Genomic DNA, 15,045 nt, shown 5'->3' on the forward strand with positions numbered 1-15,045 from the left:
CATGAATCATGCTCAATCGTGCATGATTCAGAAATGACCATGTTTACTTTCGCAGATTTGAACCACGGTGGAAACACCGTGGGTTTGTTCCATTTTACCATTGTGAATACGCGGTGTATCCACCGTGATTCCACGGTGGCTTTACCACCGTGTGTACCCAGTGTTTTCACTGTGATTCAAATCTGCGAGGGTAGTCTTGTCTGAATCAAGCACGATCATGCACACTGATTTTCCCCCGGGTTATCAAAAAAATCCATATGGGAATCCCGTGTAGATTTCTATGTGAGTTTCTCCATGGCGTTTTCAGATGAATTCCTATATAGTAATCCATCATAGATCCTGATATGTACTCTCACATAGGTTTTTATGGATATCCACACCATGTGTCAAGGCATATGGGAACCGTATGGAATCTCATGTGGATTTTTGCCTCAATTTCCTGCGGGAATGTGCACCATGTCTAAATGGAAATTCAAGTACCCACAGTTTCCTATATGAATTCCCAAATGGGAATCCAGATACTCATGGTTTCCTACATGAATTCTTATAAAAAACCATACTCTTCTGTATTAATTCTTAGGGATTTTCAGATAAATCCATACTTTTTTCAAAGGATTTCTATGGGTTTCCATACAATTCCTCATAAGTTTTTTGATTAGTTTAGTGATGCATGACGAAGCATGACTTCACATAAGTTATACACGGTCATGTATGCTCATGCCCATTTACTCTCAATTGTGCATAACCATTCTCTCCATATCTCATCAATTTTAGAGCATTATTTTAATGATCCTGCCGAAGTTACCAATATGAAACAATTATTAAACGGGTTAGTTCTAGAGTCATTCAAACAAGGGCTACCGGACAAGTTAATCTACGGGGTTTCTGTTCAAGACCCTCAAACATTAGAAGACGCGTATAGGATAGCGTTACGAATAGAAGAAGATTTAAAATGCAGTACTGCCCGAAATTTCAACTACCTGAGGCTCACTCAAGCCGAAGGAAAAGAACAGAGCATACCTGCTCGCACATCTCATATTTTTAGCTCTCAAGATGAGGAGCAAAGAAGGACAGTTCCTTTTAAGACAAACAGAGACGCAATGTCGCAATCAATGTTTAATGACAGAAATAAATTTAATCCTAATAGAGATTACCATAGATATCGTGATAGATCAAACCATTATAATAAAAACAATCATGATAAAAAGAATTATGATAAAAATAATTATGACGGAAATAACTATGATAGGAATAATTACAACAGACACGATTATGATAGGAACAGATTTCCGAGAAGGTATTATCCACAGTATCCCCCACAACCAATGCCTTATTTCAATTATCCCCCGGGATACTTGAACACCACTTGATATCCACCACATTTTTCTAACTTCTATCATAATATTTACATCCATGACGATCTACCTGAGTCAAATTATGATTTATACTCTACTTTTACTAATGAAAGAGATTATTATGAGTTTCAGGAAAACATCCAGCCTAATGTAACTTCAAGTCATACGGATAATCAAAAGTCGTACCCTCGTATTGAAAAATTTTCACGACTCACTACAGTTCAAGGAAACCATCCTATCGTTACTTTTCATGCACCCGAATTTAAGAACGGCAGTGCTTGGTTCATTATCGATACCGGTACCGATGTACAATTAATAAAACGATCGGCACTAAAATCTAATTGCATAATAGCTGCGCATGAAGCTATAATACTAACTGAAATAACATTTAATAAATTAATTACTGAAGGATCTACGAATATCTTTCTCTTTTCAAATCGTGAACAATTTCAAGTCCTCAACAACGATAAATTGCGTATAACAACTGACGGAGTCATCGGAATGGATTTTTTCCAAAATAAAATCGCGAAAATTTCCTTTTAAACACTACAAATTACCTATTAGTTCACAATCGTTTGACTTTGAAAATTTCCATGATAATTCGGAAAAACCTATCGAACTAACAACCCAAAATACTGACAATCAAAACGAATTTTCAAATACTAATTCAGAAGTTCAAAATCCAGCCAGTCAAATTACGAGTTTGCATGAAACTAACTTTTTAACAAACCACACACATAATAAAACAAACAAAGATATCAACACAAAAAAAAAAGAAAACCTACTCTTCACTACATAACGAATTAGAAGCTAAGATATTATCAGTCGCTTCACACTCAATACCGAGAGGCAAAGAAATAAACCTTGAAGGAACCAACATTCAAGTATTACACCAGCCACGGGTTAACACTAAGAACCCCGCCGTTAGGAGTACTGTAAAAATTTCTACATTACAACCTTCGGTTAGACTAAAAGAAGATAATGTATCATTAAGTCAACCTCTACCTGAGTCAAGGAAACAACTCAAGGAAGCTCAAATAAACACACCTACTAGTTCAGTACTCTATACCAACAAGGATGAATTCAATGTAGCTCTTAACTTGAATATTTTAATTGTCCAAACCACAAGTAAGTCAAGAGCAATATCTAAAATGTTACAACCTCAATCGATAAAGGAAGACTTCAACTACAAATTGAAAAAATCAATTACAGAGAAAAAACACTCAACGATACACTCATTTAAGCTGTTGAAAGAAAACCAAAAATTTAACAGTTATCCTGTTCAAGATTTTGCAAAACTTTATCGAACACTCGACCGATACCTCAATCTACAATATTATTCTCGTGATTTTGATCTCAAGATCATTGTAAATCCTTCAATGTTTAAATTACAAACAGGTACCATATTATCTTCTCTATTTAATGCTAAAAAGAAGCCATCGTATTGTTTACACCTCAAGACCAATATACAAAGTCCAGAAACACCCCATAACGTGTCGTCACTTACTGAGGGAAAAACTTTACTTTCGAAGACCGATTCATTATCTTTATAAGCCAGACCACTACCTGCAGTGAGTTTATCACCCAAAGAGATGTTTACTTCAGGTGAGGAGGCCCTCGGCTTGTCTACTCTTTTAAAATCGTCATGGGACAACCGGAAAGCATCTTCCATTCTTCCTATCACACCATCTTCAAACCAAGAGACAGGATCCTTAACCTCAAATATCCAAGCTGAGAATCTACACAACAATGTTGGACGTAACTATCAACTACTTACGCTCATCTTACTCAACATACTCCATTTACAAGGAACAATAAATTTATTAGCTTTATATAATTATCCATCATCGATCTCAGGAGATTTTAAAATTAAAAACCATGATATACCATTCATGGAACTACGCAATAGTCCGATAATACAATGTCTAGCTTAAGATACTAGATTTCTGAGTGTTAAAAATTGTAAACGCAAACGTATCGTTAAAATTTTCATTCATACTGTTCCTTGTTTTTTAATTCTTTTATTTTTGTTATTATTAACCCTCAGAAATACTAGTGAGTTAATAAATATGTTGGAGGAACACAAAATTACCATTCAAAGGAAAAAGAGAAGATACAAATTTTGTTTTGCTCCAACATATATTTTTGAGTAAATTAGGAATCATGAAAAAATTGAAACTGTCTTTTCAAAATAACTCAACGAAATACCATTTGTGATGACTTACAAGTTTTGCAATTATTTCGATAAAAATTTCAGTCTTAAGAATTAAACAAGAATACTAGAGTACAGGTAAATTTAACACCTGAGTTCGTTGACCCCTAGAAATTTTTACCTACCTAATCTACCTAAACCTCATCCTATCTCCTCCAAGTACATAAAAAAAAACTCTTAGAAAGAAAATTTGAAATAGAAGAAAATATATACTAACATCAATTTAGTTGTCTCTAGAAACTCAATCAAACCACTATTTCAAGATCATCTACATGAAAATGATGAATAACATCACCGATAAATCATCTATCTACAAAAACCAAAACGAATAAGAAACAATAAGAGCATCGAGAACGTTGATTGTTGCATAGAATAATAACCATCAAACTGTACTACCAATTTGCCACATGTCCACGATCTTTCACTGGAGACTTCGTTTGGAGACTCAGAACAACACAATTTGTGACATACAAAATGGAATCATCAATAAAGTTCTTCAACCACCACCGTCTGTTCACCAACATAATAACGTCACCAATCATCTTGAGTACGAGTACATCAACGAAATTACAACGCATGATAGTTGCAACATTTGAAAATCCACCATACCAAAATTATTGTGAAGAGACATCACTACAATTTGAGATGAGTAAATTTTAAGTGATTTTCTTTACTATCCTCTTATCCAGACCTTTTCATAAATACGAACGTAAAATAACAAAAGAAAATTTTTGAATTGAACTTGATTTAAGCTATTTATGCAAATAATTGCATAAATTGTAAATCATCGGGACGATGATTATTTTTAGGTGTGGAGTCCACACTGTCTTCGCTGTCTGTAGCGTATTTACTCGGTCTGTAATGCTTTTTAGAGTAAGAGAATGTTCGTCCTCTGGTTTCTCGACGGTCGTCGTAATCTTCATAATCCTTGCGAGGTCTCTGATAGTCGTCTTTCGAGTAACGTCTGATATAGTCTCGGTCGTAGCCTCTGTCTCTCTGAAACTGACGCTGATAGTCGTTAGGTTCACGTTTCCGCCTTGGTCGTATGCATTCGCGAGTTCGTTCTTCTTTTACTGCCTTATAAAGATCTTCGAGCGTCTTTGGATCTTTTAGACTCGCAAGTCATTTTGGAAGGTCAGGCGAAGCGGAATACAGAGTATCGAATGCAACCTTCTCTTGTTGCGACATGATGGCTTCCATATTCTCCTCTGGTAACGCGGCTTCCAGGCCTCTGATCATTTTGCGCAACCTGAAAAAGAAATCTTCGATAGTTTCGCACTCTCTCGGGCTAGCTGAAGCTAGACGTTTGTGCCAAACAAGAGCTGGATCGCCGTCTCGATACCTTTCTCCCAGTATCCCGAGAAGTTCTACGACACTGTGAATCGGAGTGTATTCAATTTGATCTTTAACACGACCGGAAATTCTTTTTACGATTTTTGCAACGAACATGTTCTGATGTTCCGGGATGATGCAAGGTAACCAAATCCGTACGATTGCGTCAAATTCCTTGAAATCTTGTTCGCAATTTGGACCTTCTCTGTTAAATTTAGGAAGCTCTCGATAGAGCTCCTTGGCCATGTCATACTGATAAGGTGGAGTGTTTGCATCGTGCAAAGTGGCATCTAGACGGATAACGAGTCTTTCCTCGTTATTGAACATTTCGCCCCTTAGACCACCGACTGGAGGAGGCGTTAAATTTCTTCGCCTCCTGTTTTTGTTGGTACGGGTAATGGTGGTGACCACACCCTAAGGTAAAGCGTAAGACAAGGATGTCAAACGTCTCTGAACTCTGAGCAAAATTGCTGACTTGGTCAGAAAGAGAAAGAAAGAATTAATAATAATTTTTTTTTCCAACAGCTCAAAGCTGTATAGTAAGGTTGATGTGCGACTTATTGCAGACTTTGCGACTTGGTCGCAAAGTCGCGGACGGTGAACTCAGGCGTTTCGCAACTCGAATCGAGGGGCGAAGGATGCTGAATTTACAATACGTGGAATTGCTACCTGTTAAGGTGTGGCAAGTCCACGAAAGCTGTGTGTGGCACTCTCAAGAAAATGCCACGAAACTCGAAATTCTAAGATGTGAAAATTTCGAGAAGAGAAAAATAACCACAAAAATCTAACGTCTCTCAAAAATGGTAGAAGAATTATAACTGTGGCTCAACAAGAAGGATTTTTACTTTTTAAATCCCACCGCTGCCACCAGTGTTCTTTATGTTATGTCCGCCGCTTAAATTTAAATTAATTATCCGGGATTTCTCCCTGTGGTAGCGATAGAAAAATTTAGACGAGCGATTTGAAGGTTGCGGACAACATTAAAGAATACGAGGAAGAGGTATCTTCCTATAAATTATTATTTATGGTGGATCATTTGAAAAGTAAGAACCCAAACGTCTCCGAAGAGACTGGTGATCTTGTGTTGAACCCGTTATCTTATGAAAGAATAGAATGTAAATCTTTCACCTACCTTTCGATGTTTCTTTCTTTCTAGTCACGGCAAGTTAGATCCCTCCAGAACGTTGCAGCTCACTCAGCTTCCTCCTGTAGAATTTGGTTGGATAGGCGTGAGGATATTTATTATTCAAGGATATTTATATAAGATTTTTATTTTATGTTTAATGCATCCTTTTTACACACCCGAAAAGTGATTTTATGCGCCAAATAACTCAGCCCGAGATGGAATCGGAAATTCACGTGATTTGCGTCACTATTTCAATCGGACCGGAAGTTTCTATCAATCTTTGAGGATTTTTAATAGATAAAAGGGTCGAGTATTGCTTTTTCAACGCCTAAGCGGATTCCTGCAATAATTGATTGCGAAAAGGTGTTAAGTTTAGGATGCCTTATTGATTATTCAACGCCGAAGCGGATTCTTGCAATAAGGTTTAAATAGAAAATATTAAAGATCCTCTTATTGACCTTTCAACGCCTGAGGCGGAATCCTGCAATAAGAGTGCACGAAAGTTCGACGTTCGAATATCCGCGGACTGTAAGTTATATGAACCGACTAGCCATGAGCGATGGGTGCTCAGGCTTTTGATAAACTTTGATTTCGCGATTGATGGGGAATTTTTAATTATTGTCATTGGTGGAAGGTGACGACAGTTTATCAATTGTTCTTACAACTTATTGCAGTTATCCTCCCACCATTCTTTGTCGCATAAAAAGGTGGAAAAAGCTGACGCTGCGTTTTCGCGCGCTTTTGAAAAGAAGAGCTCTGTAATAATTATTTTTAAATAATTATTAGTATAAAAAAAAATTATTTGGACATAACACAGTATATACGTCGACATAAATGTCTTTTATATTCTTATATAAATATCTAAATATACGTATGCATATACGTAGGTATATATTTTACAATTATCAAATTATATATTTTTTTATCTAACTTGAAATATATTTTGGCGCAAAAAAAAAAATTAATCGGAATATATATTTTATATAAGTAACATATATTTCTATATATGTGAAATATATAATACATTTATGTTTGCATATATTTTCCGCATATATGTATTTCTATGCGGGTATATAATTACGTATAATTATTTATAGCTATACACAATAATACATAATCATTTCTATAAAAAATAAAAAAAAAAAAATTCGGGCTTGTGCAGGGTTTGAACCGTGGACTTTGCGTTCGAAAGTTTAACCCACTACTCGTTGACCTAAGAGATTAAGACTGATGTAAAAAGTAAGTTTTGTATGAACTTCAAGTAATAAAAATCTTATACGTGATAGATTCTTGGTCAACAAAATTTTATATCTTATATATGAAAGATTTTTATGAGGAGAGCTTTGCCAGACCTCACTCCAGAGGTGCCATCTATCGGATTTAAAAAAAGGCTGCCTGGCGGTATTACCGCCCCACCTCCAACCGAATGGTCTGATCCAAAAAACTACAGGCCTATCACCTGTTTGAATGCGGTTTATAAGATTTTCACCAAAATCTTGAATAATCGCATTCTGCAGGAGATAGACCCTGTATGGCAGCAGATATACGAACAACGTGGCAGTAAAAGAGGTCTGTCAGGTTGCAAAGAGAATCTGTTAGTGGATCGTTGTGCCATTCAAGGCGCAATCTACTATCAGCGCAACCTGACAATGGGCTGGATTGACTACCGCAAGGCATTTGATTCAACATCTCATGAGCTTATTCTCTTTTTGCTCAAATGCCTTGGGGTCAATCGCGATACAGTTGGATGTATTCAGCGTAAGATGCAACATTGGCGAACACGGTTCCACATTAAATGTGGCAACGACAAACGTGTAACCGAAGTTGTACAGTACAAACGAGAAATTTTTCAGGGAGATTCTCTGAGCCCTCTGCTGTTTTGCATCTCGCTACTGTCAATATCTGTTGCGCTGCGCCGCACCCGTGGATACTCAGTGGGTCCACCAACTGATCGGAAGTATTCGATAACCCACTTACTCTACATGGATGATCTGAATGTGTATGCTTCTGTTGAGAAACACCTTCAGACAGCCTTGAATATCATAGGGGAGTATACACGGGATGTTGGCATGGCTTTTGGGTTAGACAAGTCCGCGGTCGTTAATCTGGTGAAAGGTAAGTGTTCTGATCTGCGTGGAGATATCGAGTTAATAGATGGGAGCGTCATTGACCATCTTGACGCCGGAGAGTCGTGCAAATATCTAGGGATTGACGAGAGTCCTAAGCAGGATGTCTCGAAAATCAAAACGACTCTCTGCAGCGAGTATGTGCGGAGACTCCGGAAAATCTGGTCATCAGAACTTTCCGGAAAAAACAAAGTCTCTGCAACAAACATGCTTGCTGTCACGGTACTCCTGTACTCTTTCGGTGTCCTTAAATGGGCCCGAAAAGAGCTCATAGACCTCGATATCAAGACACGCAAAGTCATGAATATGCATCGGAGCATGCGCACTAAATCCTCAGTCACCAGATTATACCTTTTCTGGAACATCGGAGGGAGAGGTTTACAGAGCTTGAAGTGTCTACACGATCGTTTAGTTTTGGGTATAACATACGAGGTTGTCAATTTCACTGCAAATGAAGATGACTTCCTTATGCATATTGTTCATAGTCATGAGAATGGGCATAAGGGAGCGTTATTATATAAGGCAGCAATGTACGCGGCAAAATCCCTCGGTCTTGGAAGAGTAAACCTTCTTATTGACCTCCCTAAGAAGGAATTTAAGAGGGTCATCAGCAATGCTGAGCAACAAAAACTACTCAGCAGACACATATACAAGTCCATGCACAGCGTATTCTTTAAACACGTGCGTGAACATGGCTTGTCCGAGCAGCTGAAGTTTTGCTTCCTTAATCAGTTGGCCTGATGTCCGAGACTGAGGGATATATTTTTGCCTGCCAAGATGGTGTTATTAACACCCTCGAATACCGTGCTAAATTGCTCCAGATGCAGCTACCCGACACTTTGTGTAGGGTTTGTAAACAGCATCCAGAGACGCTTCTACATCTTTTGTCAACATGTCCTGTGCTGGTAAGAAATGCAAACGTCCAGCATCACAATGCTGCTCTGCGAGTATTTTTTTATCATCTTAGACATACACACGGTATCGATAAAACACCAGTGCTGCCTTATTTGCCAGAAGATACTCCGCAAGTTGTTGAGAATGACCGTTGCCGTATTTATTGGAACGTGCCATCAGCAACAACAGGGAAAATCGACCACAATAAACCTGATATTGTGCTCTTCGATAAAACCGCTCGTAACGTTTATGTTATCGAGTTTTGAGCTCCGGCTGAGTATAACATTACGGTTAAAGAGGAGCACAAACACGAAATATATCAGGATCTCCTGTTTGAAATTGGCAAATTTTATCCAGGCTATCGTGTCAAGCTTGTCGTACTCATTGCTGGCGTCCTAGGAGGAATGAAACAGACTTTTGGGTCTGCATTGGCTAAAATCCCAACTTGTTTATCGCAAGTTAAGATTTTGGCATCTCGGATGCAAAAGGCTGTGATTCTCGGATCCCTCCATCTACTTAGGCATCGAAACTTGGCTTGCTGCGCATGTTGATCATCTTGTTGATGATGCATCGCAGCAGTAACGATTTGGCGCTTAGGTGAGGCCCTCGGTAGAGTCGGACTACCAGGGATAACCCTCTGAGCATTTAACAAAAATAATAATAATAATAATCATAATAATAATAATAATAATAATTACGCGATATCTGTCGAACGAGTTAATAGATTTTGATCGTTGAAGCGACAAATAACGTATTTTGTTGAATTTTAGAGCTGATTAGATTTCGGAATTAATCAGAATTTATCGGTAGAGTCAATGAGAAGAAATTAAAAAAACAAATAAAATTTTTTTCATATTTCATTTATACCTTGGAGTATAATTGATCGATCGATCTGAAATTTATAGGAAAGTTGACGGCCAACAAGCTTGTTTGATTGTTACAAGAAACGTTCTGATCAGTAATTAGTTCAAAAGTTGTATCAAGTTTACATGCACACACACACATACAGGCACCGAGACATCAACTTGAAAATTGTAAAACTTAAGTCAAACTTAGCTATTGCTTCCTTGGACCTCAAAACGTCGATGCCTAATGGAAACTCGGTTTTCAAAAATTGGACCAAAACCAATAACTCCCCAAATTTTTGCAACTTTTTTATGGGCTTTCTTAAATAATTATTTATGTTTTACGTAATTTATTTAAAGATTACACAATTTTACGCCTACTATTTCTATTACCAATAATTAAATTAATCAATAAAAACACTACTTAACTGAAGTAATCAAGTAAGCAAAATATTTGAAAAAATTTTATTTTTGAAATATCATCAAATGTACCTTACCGATTAAGCTCCAGTGTTAATAGTAAATAACAAGCCGCGTCGAATGACACCTTGGCGATCAAAATCGGTTCATCCGTTCGAAAGTTACGAAATATTTACATACGTACGTACGTACGTATATAAATACACTCGGACATCATCTTGAATTTAGTCAGAATAGATTCCTAGAACCTCAAAACGTCGACATCTGTTGGAATTTCGATTTTCACAAATCGGGACAAAACCAATAACTTCCCTTCTTTTTTGAAAATTTGCAATTTTCTTAGCGGGAAGTTAAAAAAAAATTACCAAGACATTTTCTATGATCTGTCGGGTGAGGATGTTTACTGAGATCGACCGAGAATGTGTGATGTTGATGAAAAAATCTCTGGTATCTGCTGGCCTCGAACCCGGATCCAGCAGATTCTGTATTTACTGCTATCTGAATAAATTAAAAATATTTTTCAAGATCAAATGTTGTTAGCATAATTAATAAGATTTTTTAATCGTTTAGCAAATTTTATAAAATTTTATACTCATGTATAAAAACTTTGATTTCCATAACGATTTTTTTTGCTGGCCGTTCAAAATTTTCAAAAACTTCATACTATTTAGGGGACTATTATTAAAATCAATCAAATTTTACGAATTTTATGAAGTTCAAAAAAAAAAAAATAAATAAAAAGTAAAATTCGAATAAAAAATAGCATGAATTTTAATAAAGAAAAAAAATGTAAAATTCGAATGAAAAATATCATAAAATTTTGGAATATTTTATGACATCGCATAAAATTTTACAAAATAATTAAAATTTTATGAAGTTTTATGTAATTTTAGATCATTTTCTTGCTGATTATTAAACAGATAATTTGAAATAAAAAATAAAAAAAAAAGAATGAATCTAAGTGGGATTCGTACCCACACTCGCTACATACTTTTAAAGATAGTTATTATTATTATTATTATTATTATTATTATTATTATTATTATTATTATCTCAAGCCTGGTTTCATCGTATTTATTCTTATGTTTCATCTTGCACGGTCAAAACAGGCGTCGTCTTAGGCGGTAAACATCAAAGTGATTGGAAACTGTTACGATTAAATGAGTTCTTGAATTTCGACTCGGGCGCTTTTGGTGCTCCCTCGCGGTTTTGATTCACCCTGAAAACACCCCGGAAACACGATGGAATCACGGTGGATCCACGGCGGTTACACGGTGCGTTTTTTGTCATTTTATCACCGTGATTCCATGGTGATTACACGGTGTATTCACCGAGATTCCACGATGATTACACGGTGTACCCACCGTGATTCCACGTACACCGCGTAATCACCGTGGATACACTGTGGAATCTCGGTGAATACACCATGGAATCAAGGTGGGTACACCGTGTTACCATCGTGGAAACACCATGTAACCACCGTGTATACACGGTGATAAAATGGCACAAACCCACCCTGTAACCACCCTGGATCCACCGTGATTCCACCGTGTTTCCACTCCCAGGGTGATTCCAGGCTGATTTAAAACCGTCAGGGCTGCTACTTCATACCATTAATTTTTAAAGTTTCCAAAAATTCTTCAGTGGCCGGATCTGGGCGTATCAAGATCAAATTTTTAGGATCTTCTTTTTTTCTGACCTTTTTTTGGTAAAAAAAATCGGAAGCCAAATCGGTGACCCACCTCCGCAACTATTCGGTGAAAAGTAATTGATCTGTCCAAATACATATATTAATTTTTAAACGAATGATGTTTTTGAACCTCATTTAAACAATTATGATAGGACATGAAAAAATTCCTTGAAGAATCGACCATTAGGACAGATACAATAGCTATAATTTGGAAAAATCTACCAAAAAACGGCTGGACCAAAGACATGTACATTTTGCTGAAAAAAAAAAGTAATTTTTGTTGGACAATTTTTTTGAAAAAAATTAATCGAATTGCACGGGCTTTACGGTAATTAAATGAGATTGATGAGACTTAGATTCGACAATACTTAGGAACAAATTAGTTGAGATATTTACGAGTTCTGCAACAAAAAATGAAAAAAATATATATTTTCTGTATGACGTGTAAATTACTCGGCTGATCAACTCTAAAATCTTATCAGTTCTAAGTCTTAATGAGCCTTTCGATAGTCGCTAAGAACATTCAAATCGGTTCATTCGTTTCAAATATATCGTCGGACAAAAAATTTTACACACACACACCCATACGGGCGTCCATCAGGAAATAGTCCGAATAGCCCCGTAGTATTTGAAAATGTGAAAATATGATGAAAACAATATTTTCGAAAATCGGATCGGAACCAATAAATTCCCTTTTTTTTTTAATTTCCAGTTTTTATGGTAGGAAGTAAAAAATATGGATATCAGGTTGTAGTGTATCTGATCGATTTTGTTATTCTATTTTCGTTACTTATCAATCATCTCATAATATGCGCGTTGTTGTAACTCAACAATTCTATCATTTTTTTATGTAGAGTAGTAATTGTCAACACGAATATATTTTATAAAACACATTGACGTTTTAAATAGGCTGTTTACTATTTTTACATTGGTAATTTAACTGAATATTTTTTCCTTACATTTAAAAAATTTAAAATTGTTTTTAATTAAAAAGTCAAAAAACATAGTTTTTGTACACTTACTTTTCATGCATTTGTTTAAACTGTTCCATACTGTTGCAATATGCTGTTCTTGCAAGCTCAGCATTTGGATAATATATCCTATCCGCCATCTTTGCTACCCTTAATTCAAATATTTGCACCCGCTTGTATAATTATTTCTACAATATCAAAAAATTTAATTTTTCAATTATTTTATAAATACTTAAAACAAAAAAAAATCACACTTTAAATTTATTTCAAATCTAAGTAAAAAAAATTAAAAATTAAATAACAATATTTATCAATTTTTTTAAAGTTATGATCGATTAGATTATTATATTAATTTACAATAATACAGTACACTGAATATGAATGAGTCAGCTAATAAAAAGAATTATAATACAAATGATTAGCCAATAATATAAATGATTATTTTATAAATTTCTTTTATGTGTAGTATATAAACTGAATTATAAATTACGTATGTATAGTTATGTACATTGATAAATAGATATATATTATTTGTAGTTGAAACTACATTGTTTTTAAATTTACAATTAAATATATATAGCTAAAATGTGGATTCAAGTTTACCTGAATTCTATTTGACACCGTTCACAACGGCTGGAGTGCAACTAACTGCACTGACTCTAAAATAAGATAGAAAGGCCAATCCAGAGCTGAATTCAGTCCAACGTCGGCTATTGGAATGGTAGTGGGGAGCATGTCATGACGATCGATACACGTGGTAGAATGTTTCATTGGGTATACTTTAGGTACATTATGTCCTTTTACCATTCACAAATATTTTTTATACATTCATTTTTACTAAAATCAAGTTGGAAACTTATTACAAAAAATTTATTTCGAAAAAGTTACAAAGTTATAGAATTTTTTTTCACTATAATGAATGAAATTGCAAGTAGGACATAGCTAATTGGTGTAGAACTGAAAAAATTTATTTAAAAATTATAAAACAATCATATTATTATTTTTCATCATGATATTTTATTTTAACCTTTTCCCGGTTGACCTTGAGTCCCTACGACTAAGATCACGTCAAGTGGACCCCCCATTTTTCACTAGATCATGAAAATAAAATCTATGTAATTTTTTCTTGAGTAGTCACGATGAAAAATCAATCCCTGAAACGATTTTTCAAAAGTTTTATCTTTACAACAAATTTTTTTACAAAGAAAATTTTAGGTACTTTTAATTAAAAAATAGATTTCAAATCAACCGTTAAAGATAAATTGATGAAATTTTCAGGGTTTATTATTAAATATCTATATTTTATTAAAATATTAGTAGCTTAAAATTATTTGTTTATTATCCGATTGTTAATTAACTTTTAAGTAAACAAATGAAAATTTCATTAAATTCTCGGTAAAAAAATTAAGTTTTTTTTCATTGGTTATATGCATTATTTATTAAAGTTTAAGATCCCGAAAGAAAATTTCATTGCTCGTGATTAGTTTAAACAATATGAATTTATTTATCACCACGTGCCAGGCGCTCTCAAGGCAGCGCGCGGCCAAGCGTCTCAGGCTATATTTCAGCTTCGGTCAGTAATAATTAAAAATAACAATTATAGCTTTTATTATTAAACAAATTTAATTCCTTTGAACAATATCATGAATGATACAATAAAATAGTTTTTAATTGTGGAAATTAGACTGAATAAATTAATAATTAAATTAATTATTAATTTTTACAATTAAAAACTACTTTATTTTTTTTTAAAAACTTTGTTAATGAAAAATGTTCATCAACTCCTGGTTCAGTCTCGTCAACATTACAATTTTTATTTATAGGTTTCCCGCAAGGATTTTCAGTTTTACCAGGTTTTCGGCCCTTTTTATTACTGGCAGATTTAATTATTACTGACCGAAGCTGAAATATAGCCTGAGACGATTGGCCGCGCGCTGCATTGAGAGCGCCTGGCACGCGGTGATAAATAAATTCATATTGTTTAAACTAATCACGAGCAATGAAACTTTCTTTCGGGATCTTAAACTTTAATTTTGGTGCTCCCTCGCGGTTTTGATTCACCCTGGAAACACCC

General features: G+C 35.1%; 2 protein-coding genes across 9 annotated transcripts in view; one reads left to right on the top strand and one right to left on the bottom strand.

Annotated features, from left to right (window-relative positions):
• Window positions 1-13,678, bottom strand: part of LOC103569411 (acetyl-coenzyme A synthetase) — a 59,220-nt gene extending 45,542 nt beyond the window's left edge. Inside the window, exons 1-2 of the mRNA XM_053737872.1 lie at window positions 13,575-13,678; window positions 13,023-13,159 (exon numbers count right to left, since the gene is read on the bottom strand). Coding sequence (XP_053593847.1) covers window positions 13,023-13,111 — 89 coding nt within the window. The 5' untranslated portion in view covers window positions 13,112-13,159; window positions 13,575-13,678. The remainder of the gene's footprint in view (window positions 1-13,022; window positions 13,160-13,574) is intronic.
• LOC103572914 (probable G-protein coupled receptor B0563.6) overlaps window positions 1-15,045 on the top strand; it is a 138,546-nt gene that overhangs the window by 47,742 nt on the left and 75,759 nt on the right. The gene's annotated exons all lie outside the window — the stretch shown is intronic.

The sequence above is a fragment of the Microplitis demolitor genome, chromosome 4 (assembly GCF_026212275.2).
Source record: "Microplitis demolitor isolate Queensland-Clemson2020A chromosome 4, iyMicDemo2.1a, whole genome shotgun sequence".
NCBI lineage: Eukaryota > Metazoa > Arthropoda > Insecta > Hymenoptera > Braconidae > Microplitis > Microplitis demolitor.